Source organism: Amphiura filiformis, chromosome 5 (genome assembly GCF_039555335.1).
Source record: "Amphiura filiformis chromosome 5, Afil_fr2py, whole genome shotgun sequence".
NCBI lineage: Eukaryota > Metazoa > Echinodermata > Ophiuroidea > Amphilepidida > Amphiuridae > Amphiura > Amphiura filiformis.
The window spans coordinates 54,867,783-54,889,446 of NC_092632.1; the positions used below are offsets into that span (position 1 = coordinate 54,867,783).

Below are 21,664 nucleotides of genomic sequence, written 5' to 3' on the forward strand. Positions count from 1 at the left end.
TACTTGGTGGGAGGAAGGCTATTCATATTTTGGATTATCTCTTTTACATTATAAATATCTCGAAATATGTGTGACCCCTGGGTGGTGTCAAATGAAAGATAAAAAATAAAGACGCAATAAAAACTGGGGTACTAATTCTAATAGTTTTGAAGTTTCACCCATTTTGGGGTATGTTTTTAATTTAACATTACAAAAAACTAAACTCCCTAGCTGGTGTCCAATGAAAGGTAAACAAATAGAATACTAGTAAAAGAAAACCAAAGGGTTCTACTTACTCGAAATAGTCTTGAAAAGCTGGTTGAAGCCTTGAGTTAAAGCCCGAGTTATAGCACTTCGCTGGGTCCGGCTATTTGTATGGTAACATTGCTTAAGGGCTGGGGTATGAACGTTTGGACAGTATTTTTTGTGGGACATGAGAGCACATCAGTCATAGCGAATTTCATTCTGAATATGAAGAATGTCCTGATGATATCAAATAATTTTGATTTTTTGAAATTCGCGATAAAATACACAATTTATGGCAAGTGATTAAAACAGTCCTCAAAGTAAATTTATAAATCTAATGATATATTTAAATGTAGTGAATCTTGGTATTATTTTAAACCATCATTCGATACAGGACTGTTTCGTATAGGTGTTGGCACACCTACACTCCTCAGTCGACTGAGGAGTGGGGGTGTGCCAACACCTACATGTATACGAAACGGTGCTGTATCGAATGATGGTTTAAAATAATACCAAGATTCACTACATTTAAATATATTTCTGCTCCTTTTTAGTTGAGCACTTTATCTGTAGTGATGGTTTACTCTTGTTGTAAATCTAATGATATACTCTTAAAGTGTATGTAGCTGGGAGGAAAAGCCAACGATCAATTGAAAATTTTGACCTTTCGTATTGAAGATATGGATTTTTTCCCCAAAAGACCTAATTCATTGCCAGCTACATACACTTTAAGTACAAATCATTCGATTTAGAAAGTTTACTTTGAGGACTGTTAAATATCAAAAATGTTAAAAATATCAAATTTTAATAATGCTTTCCCCCTTTAGGTCACTTGCACACCCCCCTTTCTGGGGGCATGGGTATAATATCAACAATATATACTGTGCCCAAAAAGTATCCGAACACTTAAAACAAAAGCCATGTCTTAAAAACACTAAATCTAAATTGCAAAATAAAGTAGTTGATAGATGGAGAATTTTGTTCTGCGTACTTTGATACCTTATTCGGCACGATGCAATTTTATTCCACTAAGCTATACTCTTTTGATTGACAAATGGTCGAGTTTTAAAAGTGACAAATTTAGATATTTCCTCCTTCAAGGCGATTTCTGTGACCCTTTGTTACGGTTCCCCCCAGGCTGATCAAAATTGCCCCCTCAGTTGGCCGAAAAAGCTAATACACACATAATTTCATGTAAACTTTTACCATTTTCCATGTATCAAATCTTATTTTGGTTCTGAGGTCACCTACAAAAAATCTGGAAAAGCTTTCAATATATGGTGCAATCTCTGATAAAGTTTGGTCTCGGAAATGACAAAATACCAGTCACAAAGAATTCATGAAAATCATTTAGAATCATAAACTTTCATAGTTTCAGAACATGGAACAATGCGTGGATGATTTTTAACAATAGTTGATTGTTGAGCAGTTTCCCGTCTTTTTATGAATCGTGCAAGTATACATACTTACCAACTTGATCAGTCATCACTGTTCCTTCAAGAAGTAGATGTTGTGTTTGTGCAAGTGTTGCAGTGTGATCTATGACAGGGTGATGTTCTGCCTTCATGGCTGTCTGTAGGCCTGTTGATAGATGATGTCATAGGTCATATCGAGGGGCCATGAGCTATCATTGTACCAAGTATAAACCCTCTTAGTTAATTTACACATATTGCTCCTTGTAGCCCGTAATCTTTGCCCTCTGGGGTCAAGATTACTGCGGGAAATGGGTATTGGGCCATCATTGTACCAAGTATGAGTCCCAAGGGCACTGTACTTCGTGCACTAGAGCTGTTCAAAATTTTACACATATTGCTCCCTGTAGTGTAGCCTATGAACTTTGACCTCCGCAGTCCATGCTACCACAGTAAATATATAGCGATCCGGGGCCACCATTGTACCAAGTAAGAATCCTCCCACACCTTAAAATTTATTTCCAGCAAGTACTTTCCCAACCAAGCAGTATGTTGTCCTTGACACCCCACTTGACCCTTCCTATGACCAACCTTGGTAATGTTCTATTACTTCGAGGGGATAAATAAGATTTTTAATATGTATATATTGACCTCATTTGACACCAAGATGACCCGAGACTTACCATCTCTTGGTCACCGAAAGTCCACCACCCAATGGTCATTGCGACTAAATAAGTTTGAGTTCACTAGTAGTGAATCTTTTAAAATGGCATCTATTTTAAATACTAACTTTGACCTTTGAATAATATACAAATACAGACATAAATAATGACTGCATATTCTCTTTCTGAATAAGATCAGACAAGACAATAAAAATTGCAAATCAATTCTTTGACCAAAGCTCAAATTATTTATTTGTAATTTTAGGCTGAGGGCACTGCATTTCACGCTCAGCAATTAGCAGCATCCTCATCCATCAATCATAATTTCCATAATATTGTTGATTGTATACTCTTGATGTACCTTCCATATTTATATACATATATATATACACATTATATTAGTATGATGATTGTATTTTTAAATTTATGATCAATAATTAGACAAGAAATAAACTGAATAATGAAGCGGCCTAAATGCTTCACCCTAGCAGGGCGTAAGACAATGCGAGACTAATATATGCGAGGATCAGAAATAAATGATATTTCAGATCCTCGCATATATAATTTGTGTCTCGCATTGTCTTACGCCTCTGCTAGGGTGAAGCATTTAGGCCTCCTCCTTCTTCATTATTTAATATTATAATTGGCCACTGAGACACAATGAGAGAGTTATCATGGGGAATTAAGTTGAGATTGCCTGAGAACCGACTGTGAACTCAAGTAGTGCAGTGGTTAGACTCTGGACCAGTAATCCAACGACCGGGGTTCAATCTCTGCTGAGTCCTGATTTTTTCTCTCTCAATATTTTCATATGTCAGTTTGCTCGAGCCCCAAACACGTTAAGAAATAAACTGAACTGAATTAAAAAAGTGACAGACGGTTTGGCTTCCATGAGACCTCCAAGAGCACCTCACAGTGTCATCGCCCCGATATCTTCATGGCAGAAATCGCCATGGTAGGTTGAATCCACCGCCACGCATGGCCATTTTGTATCGACCTGTTTAATAGTTTTAAGACGCACAATGGGCGAAGGACATCTGACTAAGGCTACTGACAATAGCCCGATTAGCCCGGTGACTGACCTCGCTGTGTGTGAGTCGAGCATGGTCATATGCTTTTAGACTACCTCCACGATTGGCCTATACACTGCGCTATATAATTCGGCACATATAAAATCAGAATTATTGTCAATTTTGGAGTTTCAAGACGCAAGCTTCTTTCTCAAGACGCAAGCTAACGACTATCATATCTGTTCAAAACATATATTCAAGTGCAAGGAACCACATCTGGTTTCTTTAGACGAAATCATTTACGGAGATATTCATCATTTTCTACCCCGGTATCCAAAGATTTTCGTCTGAATATCAAAATCGTGCATGGCACATTCACGTGTATCGATCCCGGATATTGATTTTAGTATCTCTGCTGACAAAGTAATTATTAGCCAGGCGATGTCGGTGTGCACCTAGGAATTCACCATGAAAGTACACCAGATGACTTCACTCTACCAGAGCGATGGGGAAAATCAATTATTTACAGGCTAATGACTGCGCATCAGTGGTTTTGAGAGTATTGTGAAATATCTAAACATTGTGCTTTGGAATGTGCAAAGCATAATGTTCAGATATTTCACAATATAATCTCAACAAATAATCTGAGATTCCTACACTGAATTTGTTTTAATTGTTGTAATGCTTTTCCATTGTAGTTTCTCACCTCTACAATGTATAAGCTGGGTATAATGCTTTCATGTTAAAATAATAAGAACTTGCTCAGTGTCATTTTCATTATTTGTTCACAAATAACGCAAAATCTGAACAAAATCCATCTTTGCACTTTGAAGAGACAGTTAATTACGAAGCACAGCTGTTTAATACATAGATGCAGACTTATGGTCTACTGCACTTGGATGACAAAAAAAATCACATATAACGCAAAATCTGAACAAAAGCCATCTTTGCACTTTGAAGAGACAGTTAATTACAAAGCACAGCTGTTTAATACATAGATGCAGACTTATGGTCTACTGCACTTGGATGACAAAAAAAAATCACCCTATATAATATTTGGTCTCATCTCAGTAATAAAGAAATGTCAGATTTTGACAGATCATTTCGAGAGTTGAGGGCCAGAAAGCCTCAACTCACAATGACCTGCTCCCACGAAATGAGCATAAAGTCGCCAGGGCACTATAGAAGATACAGTCCATTAATCATGACAAAATTTAATTGAAAACAAAAGATATTGTGGAGGAAATATTGATTTTTGAAGACCAAAGCATGGAGCCAACTTTATGCTCATTTTGTGAGAGCTAGTCATAGTGAGTTACGGCTTTCTGGTTCTGAACCTTCGATTTGTTTAATGAATACCTTTAGGTGAAAGTCAACCTACCAGGCTCACATTTGTATATAAGTAAACACACACAGGTTTACAACTCTCTCTGTCTCTCTCTCTCTCTCTCAACTGCCAATGACTATGTGCTAAATTGAACATCTTACAATCTTGGAAAAAAAGTTTTGGAATGCTTTTATGTAAAGAACGAAAAACTGTCACCCCCCCCCCGTACAATGTTGAGAATGTCAATGTCTTCAGCAGTTTCCCAATGTGTTTCAACATTGATTGATGGGGAGAAGGAAGGGTAAATCATAGTTGTTTGTTTCCAATCATAATATATGTCATTTCCATGATCATAAAAAAATCTGCACAGAATTTTGACAGTGTGCCAAGTACTTTTTTCCAAGATTTTAGTTCTAAAAGGGGGTTAAGTCACATTGATTGCATTTTGAGACAAATGGCAAAGACAGTTATTATATGTCCGTGCAGTTTCAATGCTCTACCACATTCAATTATGAACATTGCACAGAGGGTGTAGATAACCCCCTTGTAGCTAAAACTGACACTAGCTCCATTTTCATGATTTTGTGACTCAGGGCCCCCTTTTGGAACTAGCACCTTCAATTTGAGTTATTCTGTTTGACAGACAAATAACACACACTAATTTTATTCAGCAATGTGTATGAATTCAATTTGTTCAGGGTCAACATAATGCTACTTTGAAGAGGTAAGTTAAGTGTTTGAAGTTATGGTCAAGACTTCACTCAGAGTTAGGGTTCCGATTAGAGTGCACCCTGTATACAGTAACTACACATACACATACTTCTATTGTAATTACTTATCCATGGTTTGTTGAGAATTAATTTGCATAACTTGACTTCACTTGACCACTTGTTCTGTTGTCAATCATTCATCACTTTTGGGTAAATTACAGATGATTTGGAGCAAAATTCAATGTATCCTGCACAAATCAGCACATAAAAATCCAAATTTTTTCCATGTAGACTATCACACACAATTCCAGGGAACATGTTGCGGTACAAATTCTCGTTCTACCATGCAGATTTGAAGGCATGTTGGTTATGCAACAGAAAGACAGACATTCCTACACATACTACATGAATGCCACAAGTGAGAACATCGCCCTGGAATAGTGTATGCCGGGTCTATATCAATACATTCATGATGGTAACACAGATGTCCTGCAACAGCTTGTGATTAACAAAGCTCAGGATTTGTCCGAAATACTTGCAGCAAAATCTGATTGATTCATTTACTGAAAAATTTCCAGTATATAACCCCTCCTAGTATGCCAAGTTCTATCAAGATAACTGCAGTGAGAATCATCTTGTCTGTGACCACTCTGTAACAAAAAACAAACACACAAGAATTAGATTTGGATGGATGGATGGATTTAGCTATTCTTGGGGCATATCACCTTGGTCTGGGGCGGATATTTTATAAATGAATTTAGAAGAGCAGCAACGACACCACTTGTATTACATTTCAGATGTTAAATCTATGTCACATGCAAAATTTGGAGAAAAATTAATCGGCTGTTTTTATTTTAGGGCTGTTTTTCTATTACTGGTCTTTACATGTAGCTCTATGGGGGCCCATTGAGGGTGCTATAACCTCAATTTTAGTAACAAAAATGCAATTAAAAAAAAAAGACTAATGATATTTTCCCGAAATTTTCCGAGTATGTATGAACATGTAGAAATATAATCAAGTAGCTGCCCTACCTGCTCTTCTCCAAAAAATAAAAAAGTCCTATACCTAATCTTCCACAAAGGGAGTGTGAATTTCAATATTCATAAATATGCAAATGGCATGACACAAAACTATACAGCCCATCAGGCCGCCATATCTGATCACCATACCAAGTTTAAAGTTGATCTGTTATTGCGTTTAAGCTGCACAACAAAATTATAGTTTTTGGTAAGTTTCAACAACAAAAAATAGAAAGAATTACAATAGGGTTGTGGAATGGTTTCATAACAAGAAATCAATCATCTTAAAATGATATAAATTAAGAAGAGAGTGGTCAATTCGTACATCATTCTTTCCAGTAGAAAAGCACTGACAAATGTTTGTGAGGCACCCTGTATGCTGGATTTCACATGATGTTATACATTGAACTGATATAGAGTCATCCTTTTACTTTAGCTACACATATTTACCTCCTTCCCATAGATTTAAGAATTCTTCTACTCTTCCCTATATTAGAGTCCATGTCTTCTAACTGCAATGGAAAAACAAGAAACTTAAAAAGCTTCGAATAACCAGGCAATGGATGAAAATGTTATATACATGTATACATCTGTTAAGATAAGATGCCTCGTTTGGGACTCGTACTAGTTATTTCATCATGCATTTCTTACATGCAGTGGTGTGTCTCTTCCAGAATCAACAACATCCAAGGATTCAAAATTCAATAATTATGTAAAACAGGGTCTATTTACTAACAATATTCCAATTTTAATCTATACAAATGGTTATACTAAAATAAAAAGAGGCCTTGCTGTCTAGATTTTAAAGGGGAGTAGTGAATCACAGTTTTCTCTGTCATAATGTTTTGGAATTTAAATCTTTCACTTCAACATAATATTGCACAAGATCAAGATCAAAAACATTCATGGCTTAATTTCTATCTCTGTTATCTTACCTTATCTCTGGCACTAAGGAGTTGTTCTTTTTGTGAGTCTAATTCATCTATAATGCCTACACCTATTTCATCTGTTTCTGCTGCTATTCTGTGTGTTCTGTCTATACTATCTGAGGCTCTATTTAGGCTATCTGTGCCTTGTAGTAGTCTACTCCTTTGGGCATTCTGCATTGCCTACAAAAAACAAAATATATTTTATAAATATAATTGGTAAGTTCTGTGCAGTACTGAAAGGTAATAGAGTCACAGACAGTAAAAACAGTACAAATTGGTTATGAGAAATGCATAATGGTTTAATAACAAAACAGGATGTTTTGGGCCAATGGTCCTTCACGAGTAATGCCAGAAAATTAAAAGGAAACAAAACAATATACATGTACCATTTGCGCAATTAAGGAGACATAAATTCAGCAAAGAGGCGTAGATGCACCAGCGGATGAAAAAAACCAGTGTGCATGAGCAAAATATCTAAAACTATGGCAACACTCAAATTAAATTTTACAAGAGAGTTGAAAAATTAAAAGAAAGTCGCTACAATCTACAGGGGTGTGAGAGGCCACAGACCAAAAACGAGGAAAATCACTAAAAACAGCGTAAAATCAGGGTAAAAACACCAAATATGGGCCGACTCTTGGAATCATTTTGCTTTTGATTTGATTCTTGTTTTTAACTTATTTAATTTTGTTAATAATGCATTGTTGTTGTTGCCATTATGATTGGACTTGCATAGTGACTCAGGGTGGTGGACTGGTCTGCGTTTTGCCGGCTCCTTGTTTTTGCTCTGTTTTCTTCTCCCGGCTCGGCTCCCCACCTAAGAGTTGCTGTGTGCTTCCAATCTTGTGCAATGTACCCGGTCATTTTCTTGCAATATTGTGTATGTGTAATAGTATGTTTAAGTTAGGCTATATATTGTTTTTAAATTTTTTGTTCCCTAGGTTTTATGTTTTGTAAAGCGCCCAGAGGCTATTTGCGTTGGGCGCTATATTAAATCTCTCATTATTATTATTATTAAAATAAAAGAAAAACGCGTAAATTTTGGCAACAAAAAAAGAGGAAATCAGCTGAAAAGAGGAACTCTCTCATCCCTGAATCTACCATCCATAGTTGGTACCTTACCTCAACAATTGTCCTACCAACAATAACCTTACAAGCTGTCATGGAATTAATATTCAATTAGGGTTTGTGGGTTTGCATACTTACATTGATCTGATTATCAACTGCATTTGATGTATAGAATCCACCACCAAACAGCTCATCACGACTCCCTGAGCCAGTACGTTTCTGAAAACACAATTCATCCACAATTAGCCTGACAAAGCATTTATATATTTTTTTTATAATGTAAATCACTCACTATCAACACCCTACAATCACAAAGTAATCCCTACAGTGTCTTTCATGCTTACTTTTACATAGTCATAGACCCAGTCCATACAGGTGTTTTTCCCCTGTTGATTACAATTGTGTTAGGGCTCATATTGAGATACCCTACCACGTTTTCACACAGAAAGAAGGCAGGATTCCCTTCGCTAAGCGCGCGCCTCAGGAAAGCTCGGTCATAAAATGGATGGATTAGATGCATCAGTGATACACCCTGCCCAGGATTTTAACAAAAAAGGCTAGCACAGGAAAGCTGCAGGATGGCGCACACCTTCCTGTGTAAGGGAATTTCAATATGAGCCCTTACAATCATATCGTTATGAGCACGGCAGAGTGCCGAATACCCAAAATTGCTGTTCTGAGTATTAACTGTGTTTGAAAATCTTGGTATCATTCCATTGGTCACTAATAATTAAGAACATTCATGAGCACTCATTTGAAATGTATATCATAGAAGTGAATGTGTACCAATTATTTGCAATACTTGCATTTTTGGTGGAAATAAAAGCTCTCCTGAAACTAAGGCATACAATAACTCAATTTGCTCAAAATGCTTGATTCGTCACTCTGCCAAATTCATAATGATATGTGACATGATCAAGGGGAATGAGTCTCATGTCTGCAGTTTTCTATTAGAAGGTTTTTACATCATTTTCTGTCAGTTTATGAATGCTACATATTGATGCAAACCCCATACAAATCGGACATTTGGTTACCAAATCATGAGTAATTTATCAATGGCTGAAAAAATATGAAACAAAAGAATCTGGACACTGCTTTTTTTCCCAATATCTCAAAAACAAAATTAGCGACATCCCAACTCATCCCCTTGATCATGTCATATATGAAAATATTAGTATCGCATGTCTGCTAAAAGTCATCAACATACCACAATTGTATCATCATTTGCAAATAATGAAAATTTCCATCATAGGGGCAGTTCCTAGCATGATCATTTACTCAAAATTTTGTGTTGTGTAACTCACCAAATCTCTAAAAAGTTTGTCTAAATCTCGTCTATGATTTCTTATGCGTGCAATCATCTGTGTTCTGTAACTCCCTGGTGCTGGTTTGGCCTGTGCTTCCATCTCTTGAAGCTGAAATAAATCAAAGAATAAGTATTAATATCAAACAATGCTATTTAAAAGTTCATTAGTGAATAGTGCCTCTGTGGCTCAATTGGCAGAGCGCTGTGCTAGTATTACGAAGGTCACCGGTTCAAATCAAATCCGGCCAGATGCACTGGTTTTTCTTTCAACGTTTTGTGCGCTGGCTGCTCTGGGTAAAGATTAAAAGTTGTTCAAATGCAAAAATAAAAAAAACCACTATAAGGCCTCCCCCCCAAAAGGTTTGTCTCAAAGCTTACGCGCGCGTTTGTAAAATCGCACGATTTGACAAAAAAGAAATGCGGAAATTTTTTTATTTATATAAAAATTTTTTTTAAATTTTTTTTCTTAAATAATTGGCGAAAATCAGACTTTTTTCTCAAAATACCATGAAAAAGTCGGAATAAAAATAAAAATTAAAAAAAAATCGCATTTCGCATTTGTTTTTAAATTTCTCGTGAGCTTTGAGACAAACCTTTTTTTTTTTGCCTAATAGAGTAAGACTAATTACAAGGTTGTGCCAGAAGATGACAAAAAAGTAGGCCGTTCATTGCCCACTTCAAATAAATAGGTCAAAGGGTAAAAACTTTGAAAATATATTTTCAAGAATAAAATAATGATTTTGCTAATTTGTTGATATTGTGCATATTCTAGGTTAAGTCCTACATGTACATGTAGCTACCCCGGAGTCCTCACAATCTGCTAGTTTAATTTGAAATTTGATATTTGGTTGGTTGCATGAGACAAAAGGTGAGCTTGGAATGGTGGAACACTTACATGTACACAATCCAACTGCATATTGTACATGAAGCTTGCAACTCAATTTCAGTGTGGAGTGGGGGTGGGTGTGTGTGTGTGTGGGGGGGTGTAGGGTAGTTAGGCATAAGACCATGCAAAAATAGCTTTTTCATCTTAAACATTATCCCCACATTCCACAGTTTTCCCAAAAAGCACTTCACTTGTAACAGTATTTGAAATTTTGGGAATACATGTAAGGCTGATCAACCCTCATTGGTCATTAGGCCAAAAAAAAATGAATACCGACCCTAATTTTGGAAATTCTAGAGAAAAAAAATTTCTTTCAACATTTCTGACATCCTGAAAGGTTTTTTTTACAGTTTCTACACACTTCTAAACTGTTTTAAAAACATGAATGAAGTGGTATAGTAGAGAAATATCCCAATTCATAACTATTTGGGCTATAAAAGCTAATTAAAGGCATACAGTCATGTTTTGGCTATGACCTTTAAGGAAAAAAAATCTTGACCGACCAACCCAATTCTAAAAATGTTGTGGAGGACAAGCTAACTATCTTCTTTTTTTTTTTGGCTTAATGGCAATCAACCAATATTTAATTTGCCTGATCTGACTTACAACTTGTGACGCTTCTTCTATTCCTCTCTCGACCTCCCTCACAATTTGTTTCTTCTCCTCTGCAAAAAATAACAGATCAATAATTGTAACTATACTACTTGTATCATTACACCTGAACTGTACTCACTCTGTTTATTATCTTCCCAAGTGGACTACTTACTTAACATTGCAGTTAACAATCTTAAGGGCTCATATTGAAATACCCTACCACGTTTTCACACAGAAAGAAGGCAGGATTCCCTCGCTATTAAGCTGGCGCCTCAGGAAAGCTCGGTCATAAAACGGATGGATTATATGCATCAGTGATACACCCTGCCCAAGATTTTAACAAAAGAAGGCTAGCACAGGAAAGCTGCAAGATGGCGCACACCTTCCTGTGTAAGGGAATTTCAATATGAGCCCTAACACAGTCTTTATGTAAAGATAGGCCAATTTCTAGCCTGCTAAAATTGGCCATGATGTAAAGCAATTTTTAAATGGATCTGGCTTGTCATTGGTCACCCAAATTTTTCGTTATGGTTTAAATCGTACACAGCTATCTATGGAATTTGCGGCGCTTTGTGTTACTTGGCGCACGGACGTACATCTAGCGCGTCTTGAACTACCATGCTTAGTGCTTGTGTTAATTTTGCTTGGATTGATAAACAAGTATGATTGACAGTGTGTGTTCGAGACAAAGGTCAAAGTCCCGGGGTAAATAGTACCATACATAGTCAGATTTTTTACTCGGGCTTTCAAGATCAATAAACTGGTAGATTCCAAAATCAGAATTATTCAGTATTGATTGAAGTGAGCCATTATAATTATGCAAGATACTTTACTTTTACTGTCACTAATTATATAAACTCTTTATGACCATTTTAGGTTCAAAACTATTGAACACTTTAATTTTACAATGTAATAAACATCAGTATAATTTTGAGTGTGGAATGCGTTCATCATGATTAATAATAACAAATTTTTATTTATCAAAATTTGACTATGGCATACATGTAGTCTATTCCTGTATACATGTATGTCTGAACGTCATAGGGTAGAAACGATACCTGTACAATTTGTACAAAATACAAGTTTGACATACGCCTAAAATTTATGGGTGCAAATTGATTTCCCATATTATGCTCAAGTCTGGGGATGTGGCCGGCATAGGGCAACAGCACGGTGTGATTGGTTGCTGATCTGCACAGTACAGGACACTAACTATATTATTCAGCAAATTACTTCAGTGGTGTCCGTCTGCTCTGTCTGATTACCGCTTAAAAAAAGAATTAAATAACGTGATGCTACACAGCTTCTAGAACTTGATCAGCAAATGGTGCTGATGTGATGATGACGCGATTCAATTCTAAGCCAATAAGGACCCCAGCCCACTTCTGTATACATGTACGCGATAAAGAGCACCAAATTGGCAGACTGTTGAAGTACTGTGCTGAAAACTATATTCTTTTTAATTTGGTCTTCAGTTATAAAAATCACCTTCGCGTCCTTAATCGTATGGGTGTCTATCTGGCTACGGTGGGAAATTATTGTATACATTTCCCTGATAAAGCAAGTGCCGCCCACACAAATTCAATGCAGGTTAAAAACGTCCTGCAGACTTGCTGACGTCACCACCAATGATATACGCGCTGGTACAGTGGCATTGATAATGAATAAAGAGCCAAATAAGAAAGATGAGATAGCCACAAAATATGACAACTCTGATGAATGTGTTTTCAATATTAATCCATTAACATTTGGGTATCACAGGGTGTATTCTAGATGGGGTCCCGGAATCTTCATGTACAAAATTGAAACCAGTTGACATATTCAGGTCCACACCTTCTATACACTTAGAATGAGGACCAAGGTAAGTTTAATCTATATGTGGCGATAAGGCATACATTAATCACTGGAATTATGAGTGAATTTAGTGGAAGCACCTGGATCTCACACCCCTACGAAGATCATCACTCGGTCACCGTAGTGCAAGGTCTTCATTGCTGTTTCTGAGATCCAGGGATAGTCTTGATGACAGATCATTTGCCAAATGAAAGTACAATTATAGGCATACATTTTTGTATATCACACAATTTTTATAGCAAAATTGAGGCACGCCATCCAGGGGTAGCACTAGGTTTTAAAACCAGGGGTTCTCAGAACCCCTGAACCCCCTGAAAGTGTTAAAAATATGCGCTCAAATCCTAAAATGAGGGGTTCTCTAGTCAAGTATTGAATGCCCGTTTCAATATATCAGTATCAGATTTTGTGATTTTGGTTATGATGTGTAAATAGTTAAGGCCTGGCAAAAACGCAATCTCCCTTTCGTGCAACGATTCTCGCTATTTATCTGGCTGTTAAAGAAAGTTCCCACGCAGTGTACTTGCTTTAAAAGTGTTGCTTTATGCCATAAAAGTTCGCGAATTCCATAAAATGCAGTTCAGCTTCGCAAAGTGCAGAATTCAACAGCATTGCAAGTCACATGGGACGAGTGAAAAAGCCATGATTTACTCAATAAAAAATGACATTTCATTGCAAATGAGTTCAAGTTTAGGCCAAATATCATGATATTTATTGAATTACTGGAGTAGTTTGACTATAAAACATAATTCAAGGGCAAATTTTTGTCACTTTTTTCTTCTACGGCTTCGTATTTCACCGCTGGCATATCTCTACACACCACCCTTGAAGCATTTCTTACCGATCCCTAGAATTAGATATTACCAAGGGGGTGACACTAAATTCACGGTTGTTCTATTAGCAACGCAAAACCTATGAAAAATTCCGCTGGTTTACTAGCTAGAAAGTGAGGCCAGTTATCGATCCGTTATGAATAATTCATGGTCGACCCCTTGGATCATGTTAATTGCTATTGGCAAATAACAACGTTGTTAGTTTTGCGAACTTTGCCTGTTCAATGAGAGTATAGCGCCCTCAATACATCTGGGCGCAAACCAGGCTAAAACGATCCAGTTTAATGAAATGGCGGACGGATATTCCCATCAGGCACCAGTGATATGTTTGTTTCAAAGAAAGTCTACTAATTTGATATGAAATGACATTTTGCAATAGCAAAGTCAAAATTAGGACTTGAGGTCAATAACATGAAGGAAATACGTGACAGAGGCAAGGTGTGAAACACAAGTAGTATTTGAAGTTAAAATAACCTTTGATACCCGACCTGACAGAGGCAAGGTGTGAAACACAAGTAGTATTTGAAGTTAAAATAACCTTTGATACCCGACCTGACCTTCCATAGCTTTCCATCATGGCGCCTTATTCGTCTTTATGTATTTCTATATGCTCTCAAGTAAAATAAAATACCAATATGCACTAAGTAGACAGAATGTTACTTGGCTCCCAGCATGAATTATTGATTTTATACGGAGGTAAAGAAATACACAGTTGCCTGCAAGCCGTGCACCATACTCCAAATACTTCGGTAAATCTGAATAATGGTCACATGTAGACATATCATGTGTTCGGGAAATCACGTGGCAACATTTTAAGATTTCAGACTTGTTTACTAGTTAAATTGTCATTTGTACTGTTGATTATTTATCTTTGTTAATTAATATATCTTTTAAATGCTGATAAATCGTGGTTGGCTGCCCATATTATATGTTAAATTCAATGTTTTATGAATATAATTCTACCACGCAGAGGGGTCACACAGCATAATTTCACACTACACGATTTAGCTAGATTTGGAGCTCTGCACTTCAAATTCACGTCAATTTCAAAGTTTATACACTTAATATATTTAATATAATACTTATTTTTTTTGTTATAACAAACTGGAACACGAAATGTACTAGCTTATTACCTATACAGAAAGGGATTTATACACATTCACTCAGCAATTTGACATGCCTGGCGCATCAAGACATTCTCTGTCTGGATAACATGACTGTCGCCCTCAATACGTCTGGGCGCAAATTTAAATAACAATACGCTATTTACATATGAATGCGGCTTCATGCTAATGTCTAGTGCCGCTTCCAGGCCTATTCCGTGATATTACCAACTCACATACGTGTCGTCATTCAGTACTGCAATAAAACTCACAGTGATTCTAGACAATATCACAATCTGTGTTAAATTACGCTGGCGGTGTGGATTTTATTTTTATTTTAAAATTATGTTACAATGCTACGGCAACTTCACTTCAACATTTATGTTATTGCATTTTATGTTACATAATTTCTGGACAGGTCGTAAATATTGGAGATCGAAGCTTGTATTTTTCTTTCACATGTTTTCATTTTTCTGCGCGCATGAAAACCCCTGAACTGGTATGCAAAAATGAATAGATGCGCTCAAACTTAAAAATATGCGCTGTACGCGCAGAAACGCAGGTTAGCGCGACCCCTGACGCCATCGTGTGAAGAAGGTTGATGGTAGGAATGTGGCTGTTCTCGGATTGTGTCCTGTACACTATTCTTAGTTTGTCAAGCTGCCATTCACGACAGAGGGGTCAGTTAATCAAACTAACCATATTGTGGTTCAGGCATGGCCTTCAGTTAGTGAAACCTATTTTAAAATTTTAAGTCCTACCTTCATAATACCAGGTTTGCTGGTGATCAACGCTGGTGAGCCTTCACTGAAGAGTGGCTCAAGGAGCTATCGGAAGACTTCTATTTTGTTGACATAGAAGGTTTCAAGAAAAATTGCGACGGGTATATTAAGGTATATGTTGACCATGCTCAAGGGAGAGATAGAAAGAAATTGGCTAGTACCCGGTACTCTTTCAAGTACATTGTTCTACGAACTTATTGACCGCCCCTCGTATGTACTGTGTATTTTTAGTTCTTTTATTTTGGTGTGTGTATAAGGCCAATTACAATTGATCCTTTACATGTAGTTTCCTGTTTCCCTCGCGCGTCCAAAATCAAGAATAGCAAAATATTTAATTATTTTATTTTTATTTAGGTATTTTCATCTTTTAATTGACTTTTTAATTATTTTTATTTGCTAATATCTGTTTTTGATCATCTCAACTTTGATTATGAATATAAAACAAGAACATTGTAGGGTCCCCTACTAAATGTTAATGTAAAAAATCAATTATATTTAAAGGTAAAATAATTAAATCCATAGTCTTAGTCAAAATGACCAAATGGACTGTTGATAATAGTCATGACCATATTTTCAAAATAAAGAAAGTAATAGATAATTAATAATTAAAAGTCGCCTCGTCCTTTATTTTCAAACTTGAAACAGGAAACTAAGAATTAATTGTGAAGGGGCTAACTTAGGGACTCCATCTAGTGGGCCTGCGTGCCTGTTCGGGGTTGCCCTTTTGCACCACACACCGCATTTTGATATTTTGTGCAATAAAGGTAAACTAAACTAAACTTTAAATTTCTATGTAAATATGTATTGTGTTTGGGCCCGGTTTAGGCCAATTTGGCTGACTATAGCAAATGTGTTAACTAAGGTTTGCCTCTCAGGCATTCCTTTACTTAAGGGGGTACTACACCCCTCGATAAATTTGTGCCTATTTTTGCATTTTTCTCAAAAACTAATAACACAGTGGTAACAAAAGTTATGTATATTATAGGGGTACGGAATCCAGTTACTACACTGGAATTTCAGTGACCCAAGATAAGTGGTTCATTATTTATGATAAGAAATAAGGTAGGCCTACCACTAGGATGTACCTCATTTCCTATCATATATACTGCACACCGACATCGCCTGGCTAATAATTATTTGGTGCAGCAGAGACATTAAAATGAATACACGGGATCGATACACGTGAATTGCTATGCACGATTTTGATATCAGACGAAAATCTTCGGATACTGGGTTAGAAAATGATGAATATCAGATCAGAAGAAACCAGATGTGGTCTCATACACTTGAAAATACGTGTTGAACAGATATTATAGTCGTTAGCATGCGCTTTAAAAAATTGGCCGTGCGCTTTGAACTCAAAATTTGACCAAAACTCTCAATTTTATATTGCGTTGGTCCTGTAGGCCTATGGACTACAGCGCGCAGCAGGCTATAGCGGCACTCACTCAAGTGGAGACAGTATATTAACCATTGCCCGCAATGTCGTATACAAGCTTGCTCAAACAGCGAGAAATCAATTACCCCGTCTATTGTCATAGCCTTAGTCAGGTCACTTCGCTAATAATGTATGCATCTCATAAGGTCCGAATAAAATAGCCATGTGTGGCTGTGGATTCAACCTACCATGGCGATTTCTACTATGAAGATATCGGGGCGATGTCACTGTGTACTGAACCGCTTGTCTTGAGTCACTGAAATTTCAGTGTAGTAATTGGATTCCTTGCCCCAATAATATACATAACTTTTGTTACCAGTGTGTAATTATTTTTTGAGAAAAATGCAAAAATATTCACAAATTCACCACAGGGGTGTAATACCCCCTTAAGGGGTTTTTATTTTTACAAGTAATAGCTGAAAAAAGTGCCGAAAAATGACTTGTGGCCCCCCCCCCCATCAGACCTGGTGCCCCCCAATCATGGTCGGTGCCCCCCCCCCCAATGTGATGACCCACGCTATATGCCACTGGTACTTCCACAAGGCAGCTATAACATGTAAGAATAAAACCCAAAGAATCACCCCCTCTCATACCTAAGCATTTGTTTACATTTTGAGAGCGTGCAGAGCGTAACACAGAAGTGGGGTTCTGATTGGCTGAATCAATCATCTGACAGTGACAATCGATCGATAGCAACAGACCATCTGATTGGCCGATTATCATGCGTGAAATCGTTGGTCAGCGCAGATCGACGCCCTTAGGGGTGGTGCAATAATTATGTGTACCCCGGGGGTGAATTCTCAAAATGGTCTGCCAAAATCGCTTACCCCCCTTTGGCGTGCCTAAAAACCTTTGCCCCCCCTTCGACGTGCCAAAAACCTTTGCCCCCCTTTGCGTGCCAAAAAATCTTTGCCCCCCTTACACATGCAAGATTTTTGGGAACCTGAATTAAAACCTTAAATTGTCTTAACATATAATGCGAAAGCAGCGAAAGCAGGAAATTTTGCATATTTGAACGTGTTCAGAACGTTTTCCTACGCCTTTTTAGGGCGTAATATAGAAACGGTGCCCAAAATATCTGTGCCAAAATTGCTTGCCCCCCCTTTCGACCTGCCAAAATTGCTTGACCCCCCTTCGACCTGCCAAAAATGCTTGCCCCCCCTTTTGGCCTGCCAAAAATCTTTGCCCCCCTATAATTCACCCCGGGGTACACATAATTATTGCACCACCCCTTAGCACAAAGCTAAAGCTCCGCGTATGTCGCACATTAACCGGTGCTCGCGTCTATATCTGAGCAAGGGAGTGCCGTTCATCTCTGAAACCCAGTGGTTCAGTGTAATGTGTATGTAAACAACTGCATATAATAGAGTTGGGCGACTAAGTCGCCAATAGTCGTTAGTCACGACTATTACTGATAGTCGCGACTACGACTATTGAAAACCAAAAGTCGACTAATGCAAGTATATTTTTGTGTTAAAAAATTACTTTAAAAGTGCCAGTTATTCGCACCAAATACTAACATATAAAATGCGAAAAATGTGAAAAAATGTTAGTCATTGTCTTACCAATAATAACACTAACCAACAAGTAATCATAAAGTCCATAAATCATCATTAAATTGGTGTTATTGACTTGTTGTCGAACTACTTTCCCACAAGATAAAAGCCGTCAAAAAACTCAAATCACTTAGAACTGTCGAGCATCTCATTATGATTATTATTTATGCAGCGATAACAGGTGTAGCAGCGTCATAGCGTGCATGTACAGACCCAGGTTGGGTGTTTGTACAAATGTACCAACTACTGAAGGTATGAGATTATTTTAACTTTGGAAAGAAACAGCAAGAACTTCCGAGAAGTGTTTTCCAAAAAGGAAAATTTAGGAAAATATTATTAGATTAGAAGTACTTTTCACGTAAGTTCAAAAAGCTATGCTTATTGTGGTAACAGAATATTTAGAAAGCAACAGGAAAATAAACAAATTAGCTGACAAACAGTCGTAATGTTGCAATACCACCCCTGTAGCGACAAATGCAGTAGTCTAGATGAGGTCAGGTGACGAGGTCGGAGGTGAAAGTTAATCGTGCATGCACGATGCAACACGCTCATGAGCATACCATGGAAAATATGCACTGCCGCACCGGCATGTTTAGGCCATATATAAAATTAATGTTTTGGTTCTCGCCCCTCCCTCCTCAATTTCTGGGATTTGTCAGATTATTTTTTTTTAAGATTTTTAATTATTTTAGACTTTGGAATGATTTATGAATTTTTCATACATATAAATAAGTTTATTAGAGAACAAGGATCACTTCCAAGTCTTTTTGTGGTACTCTAGGGGGTTTATCCCTCAGAATCTCACATTTGAAAAAAAAAAAAAAGTGCCTCATCGTTTCCGCGAGCACTGTTGGAAAAGATCGAAAACTACTGACAGTGCTGATTTTACATTGAAAAAACAAAAAAAACCAAAAAAAACACCTCCCTCCTCATCAATTCATCCTCTGGACGAGAACCAAAATATTAATTTTATATGGCCTTACCTATTTTCATGCACAGCAAAACATGGAAACGAACGAAGATCGCTATTGGAATATTGAAGGTTTGAAATTATATGAAGTTTCTTGTGCTGTTGCTGGAAAGTGGCAAGTGAATTTAATTGAACAGAAAAGTTAGGCCTATATTACAGCATTTTACAGTCAAATATTTGCATCGCAAATGTGCGATACAGTGTAGCAATTTGTATCGCAACAGTGCTGGTTTGTGTAGCAAACTGTGATGCGATGCCGGCAATCACAGGTCCTGTAATCATGCATTATAAATACTAAATTGCCACCAATCTTTCACCCGATTTTTCAGTCCAATTTTATATCACAGATAGTCGCGACTATAGTTGTAGTCGCGACTATATTTGCTGCCGACTATAGTAGGAATTCCAATTGAATGAACGCAGCTTTCTGCAGCTGCACTCGATCCAACCGCGATCGTATATCGCGTATTTCAAATTACAACACGAACGCACGACCTTGGATACAATGCTAGCCAATCACGAGTGCGTTGCCATGGTTGGATTCACTTATGCATTACTCACGCACAGTCGCACACGCTGGCGTACATCGCGCAGTGTACGCAAAAATTCGTCACGCTATTGAAAGCTGCGTTCATTCAATTGGAATTCCCACTGTAGTCGACTAGGGAAAAAGTGATAGTCGCCCAACTCTAGCATATAACTTCTTAAGCTTACCTCCTCCGCATGTAGGTATTTTAACTTCAACCTTGAATTTTAAGTCATCGTAAATGGTTCTATAATCTTCTTCGTATCTTTCAAATTGTTCCGATGACATTTTTACTGCAAGTCGGCACTACTACGACTTAAGCCTGGGACTATTTCACTGATTTTCCCTGCATTTCCGAGACTTCTATGAAAAATCTATCATCAGATGACCGAATGTGATCATGTGACCCCTAATTGATTGATCTCTCGAAAGTTAAGCTAAGTTCATACTACATCGCTTAGTGATAGCGATTGATTTTTATCCAATGAAGTAGAGCGCTTTTGGTTGCGTTGGGAAAAGTGCGCTATCTTATTGGTCAAATACAAATCATTTATCGCTTAGCGATGAAGTATGAAACAATTTTGTGCGGATTCTGCCCCGAAAACTTGAATGCTGGACACTTCGCATCCACACACTTTTGGACCCTAACCATTTCACATGCAACTCTTTCACAATAATGGGGGGGGCTAATAGGCTAAATTTCAATTCAATGAACATTCATTTCAATTCCAATGCAGATGACACACCAAAGACAGTTTTTCAATTTTATTACCAATATTTTTTGTTACATTGAGTCAGTCCCACAAAGTCAAAAAGAGGCTATATTATCAGCTAAATATTATCAGGCCGTAGGCCTACGGACCAGGCTGATTATTGAAGCATTTCAACAGGGCAAAACATTGTTTGAAAAAAGGGGTCATTGGGTACAAACAAAATTAAAGGGGGTCTATGAGCTTCTATGATAGGTAGCCTATAACATAATGAAAAAGCGGTCCTTGGGTAGAACATTTTGAAAAAGATCATGCATAATATAAAGGAGCCAAATTTTCCAAATTTACAATACAAATGTGCTGAAATAAGAGAATTTGAAGTTTCCGCATTTAAATCAATTTTTGTGTCATTTTGATGATGCAATTCTAGAAAAAAGAAGAAGATCATTGGGTAGCAGCACCTAGAAGAAAAGGGTGGTCATAAAAAAAGAAAACAAAAGGGGGTCATTAGGTATGAATTTAAAAAAAGAGGGCCATCAGGCCTGATATCCGACTTCACAAAAGGGGCCCGCGTCGGGCGCCCGATAGACACGTCATCACTTCCAAAATTGAGTGCCCCGGCCTTTATTAACGCACTTTTCACATTTAAGCATTAGCAATCGGCGAGTGATTCTCGCAGAGTCCTATAATGAAACTTTAACCATCTTCTGGACCCTGAATACGCGTAGTAAAACATAATAGTCGTC

General features: G+C 37.3%; 1 protein-coding gene across 2 annotated transcripts; it reads right to left on the minus strand.

The window, feature by feature from the left end:
* Positions 1-2,868: 2,868 nt before the first annotated feature.
* LOC140153380 (vesicle transport through interaction with t-SNAREs homolog 1B-like) lies at positions 2,869-20,608 on the minus strand. Of its 2 annotated transcripts, XR_011859101.1 has the most exons (8): positions 20,397-20,608; positions 11,162-11,220; positions 9,668-9,778; positions 8,502-8,582; positions 7,302-7,475; positions 6,817-6,878; positions 3,765-5,996; positions 2,869-3,208 (listed from the first exon to the last, which is right to left on the minus strand). XR_011859101.1 is itself a non-coding variant. In XM_072176120.1 (7 exons), exons 1-7 carry the CDS (start codon positions 20,494-20,496, stop codon positions 5,903-5,905), a joined length of 681 nt encoding a protein of 226 aa, XP_072032221.1. In that variant the 5' UTR covers positions 20,497-20,608; the 3' UTR covers positions 2,869-5,902. The 2 variants fall into 2 exon arrangements, 1 of the variants encoding a protein (XP_072032221.1); XM_072176120.1 differs by having other exon boundaries at positions 2,869-5,996.
* Positions 20,609-21,664: the final 1,056 nt, after the last annotated feature.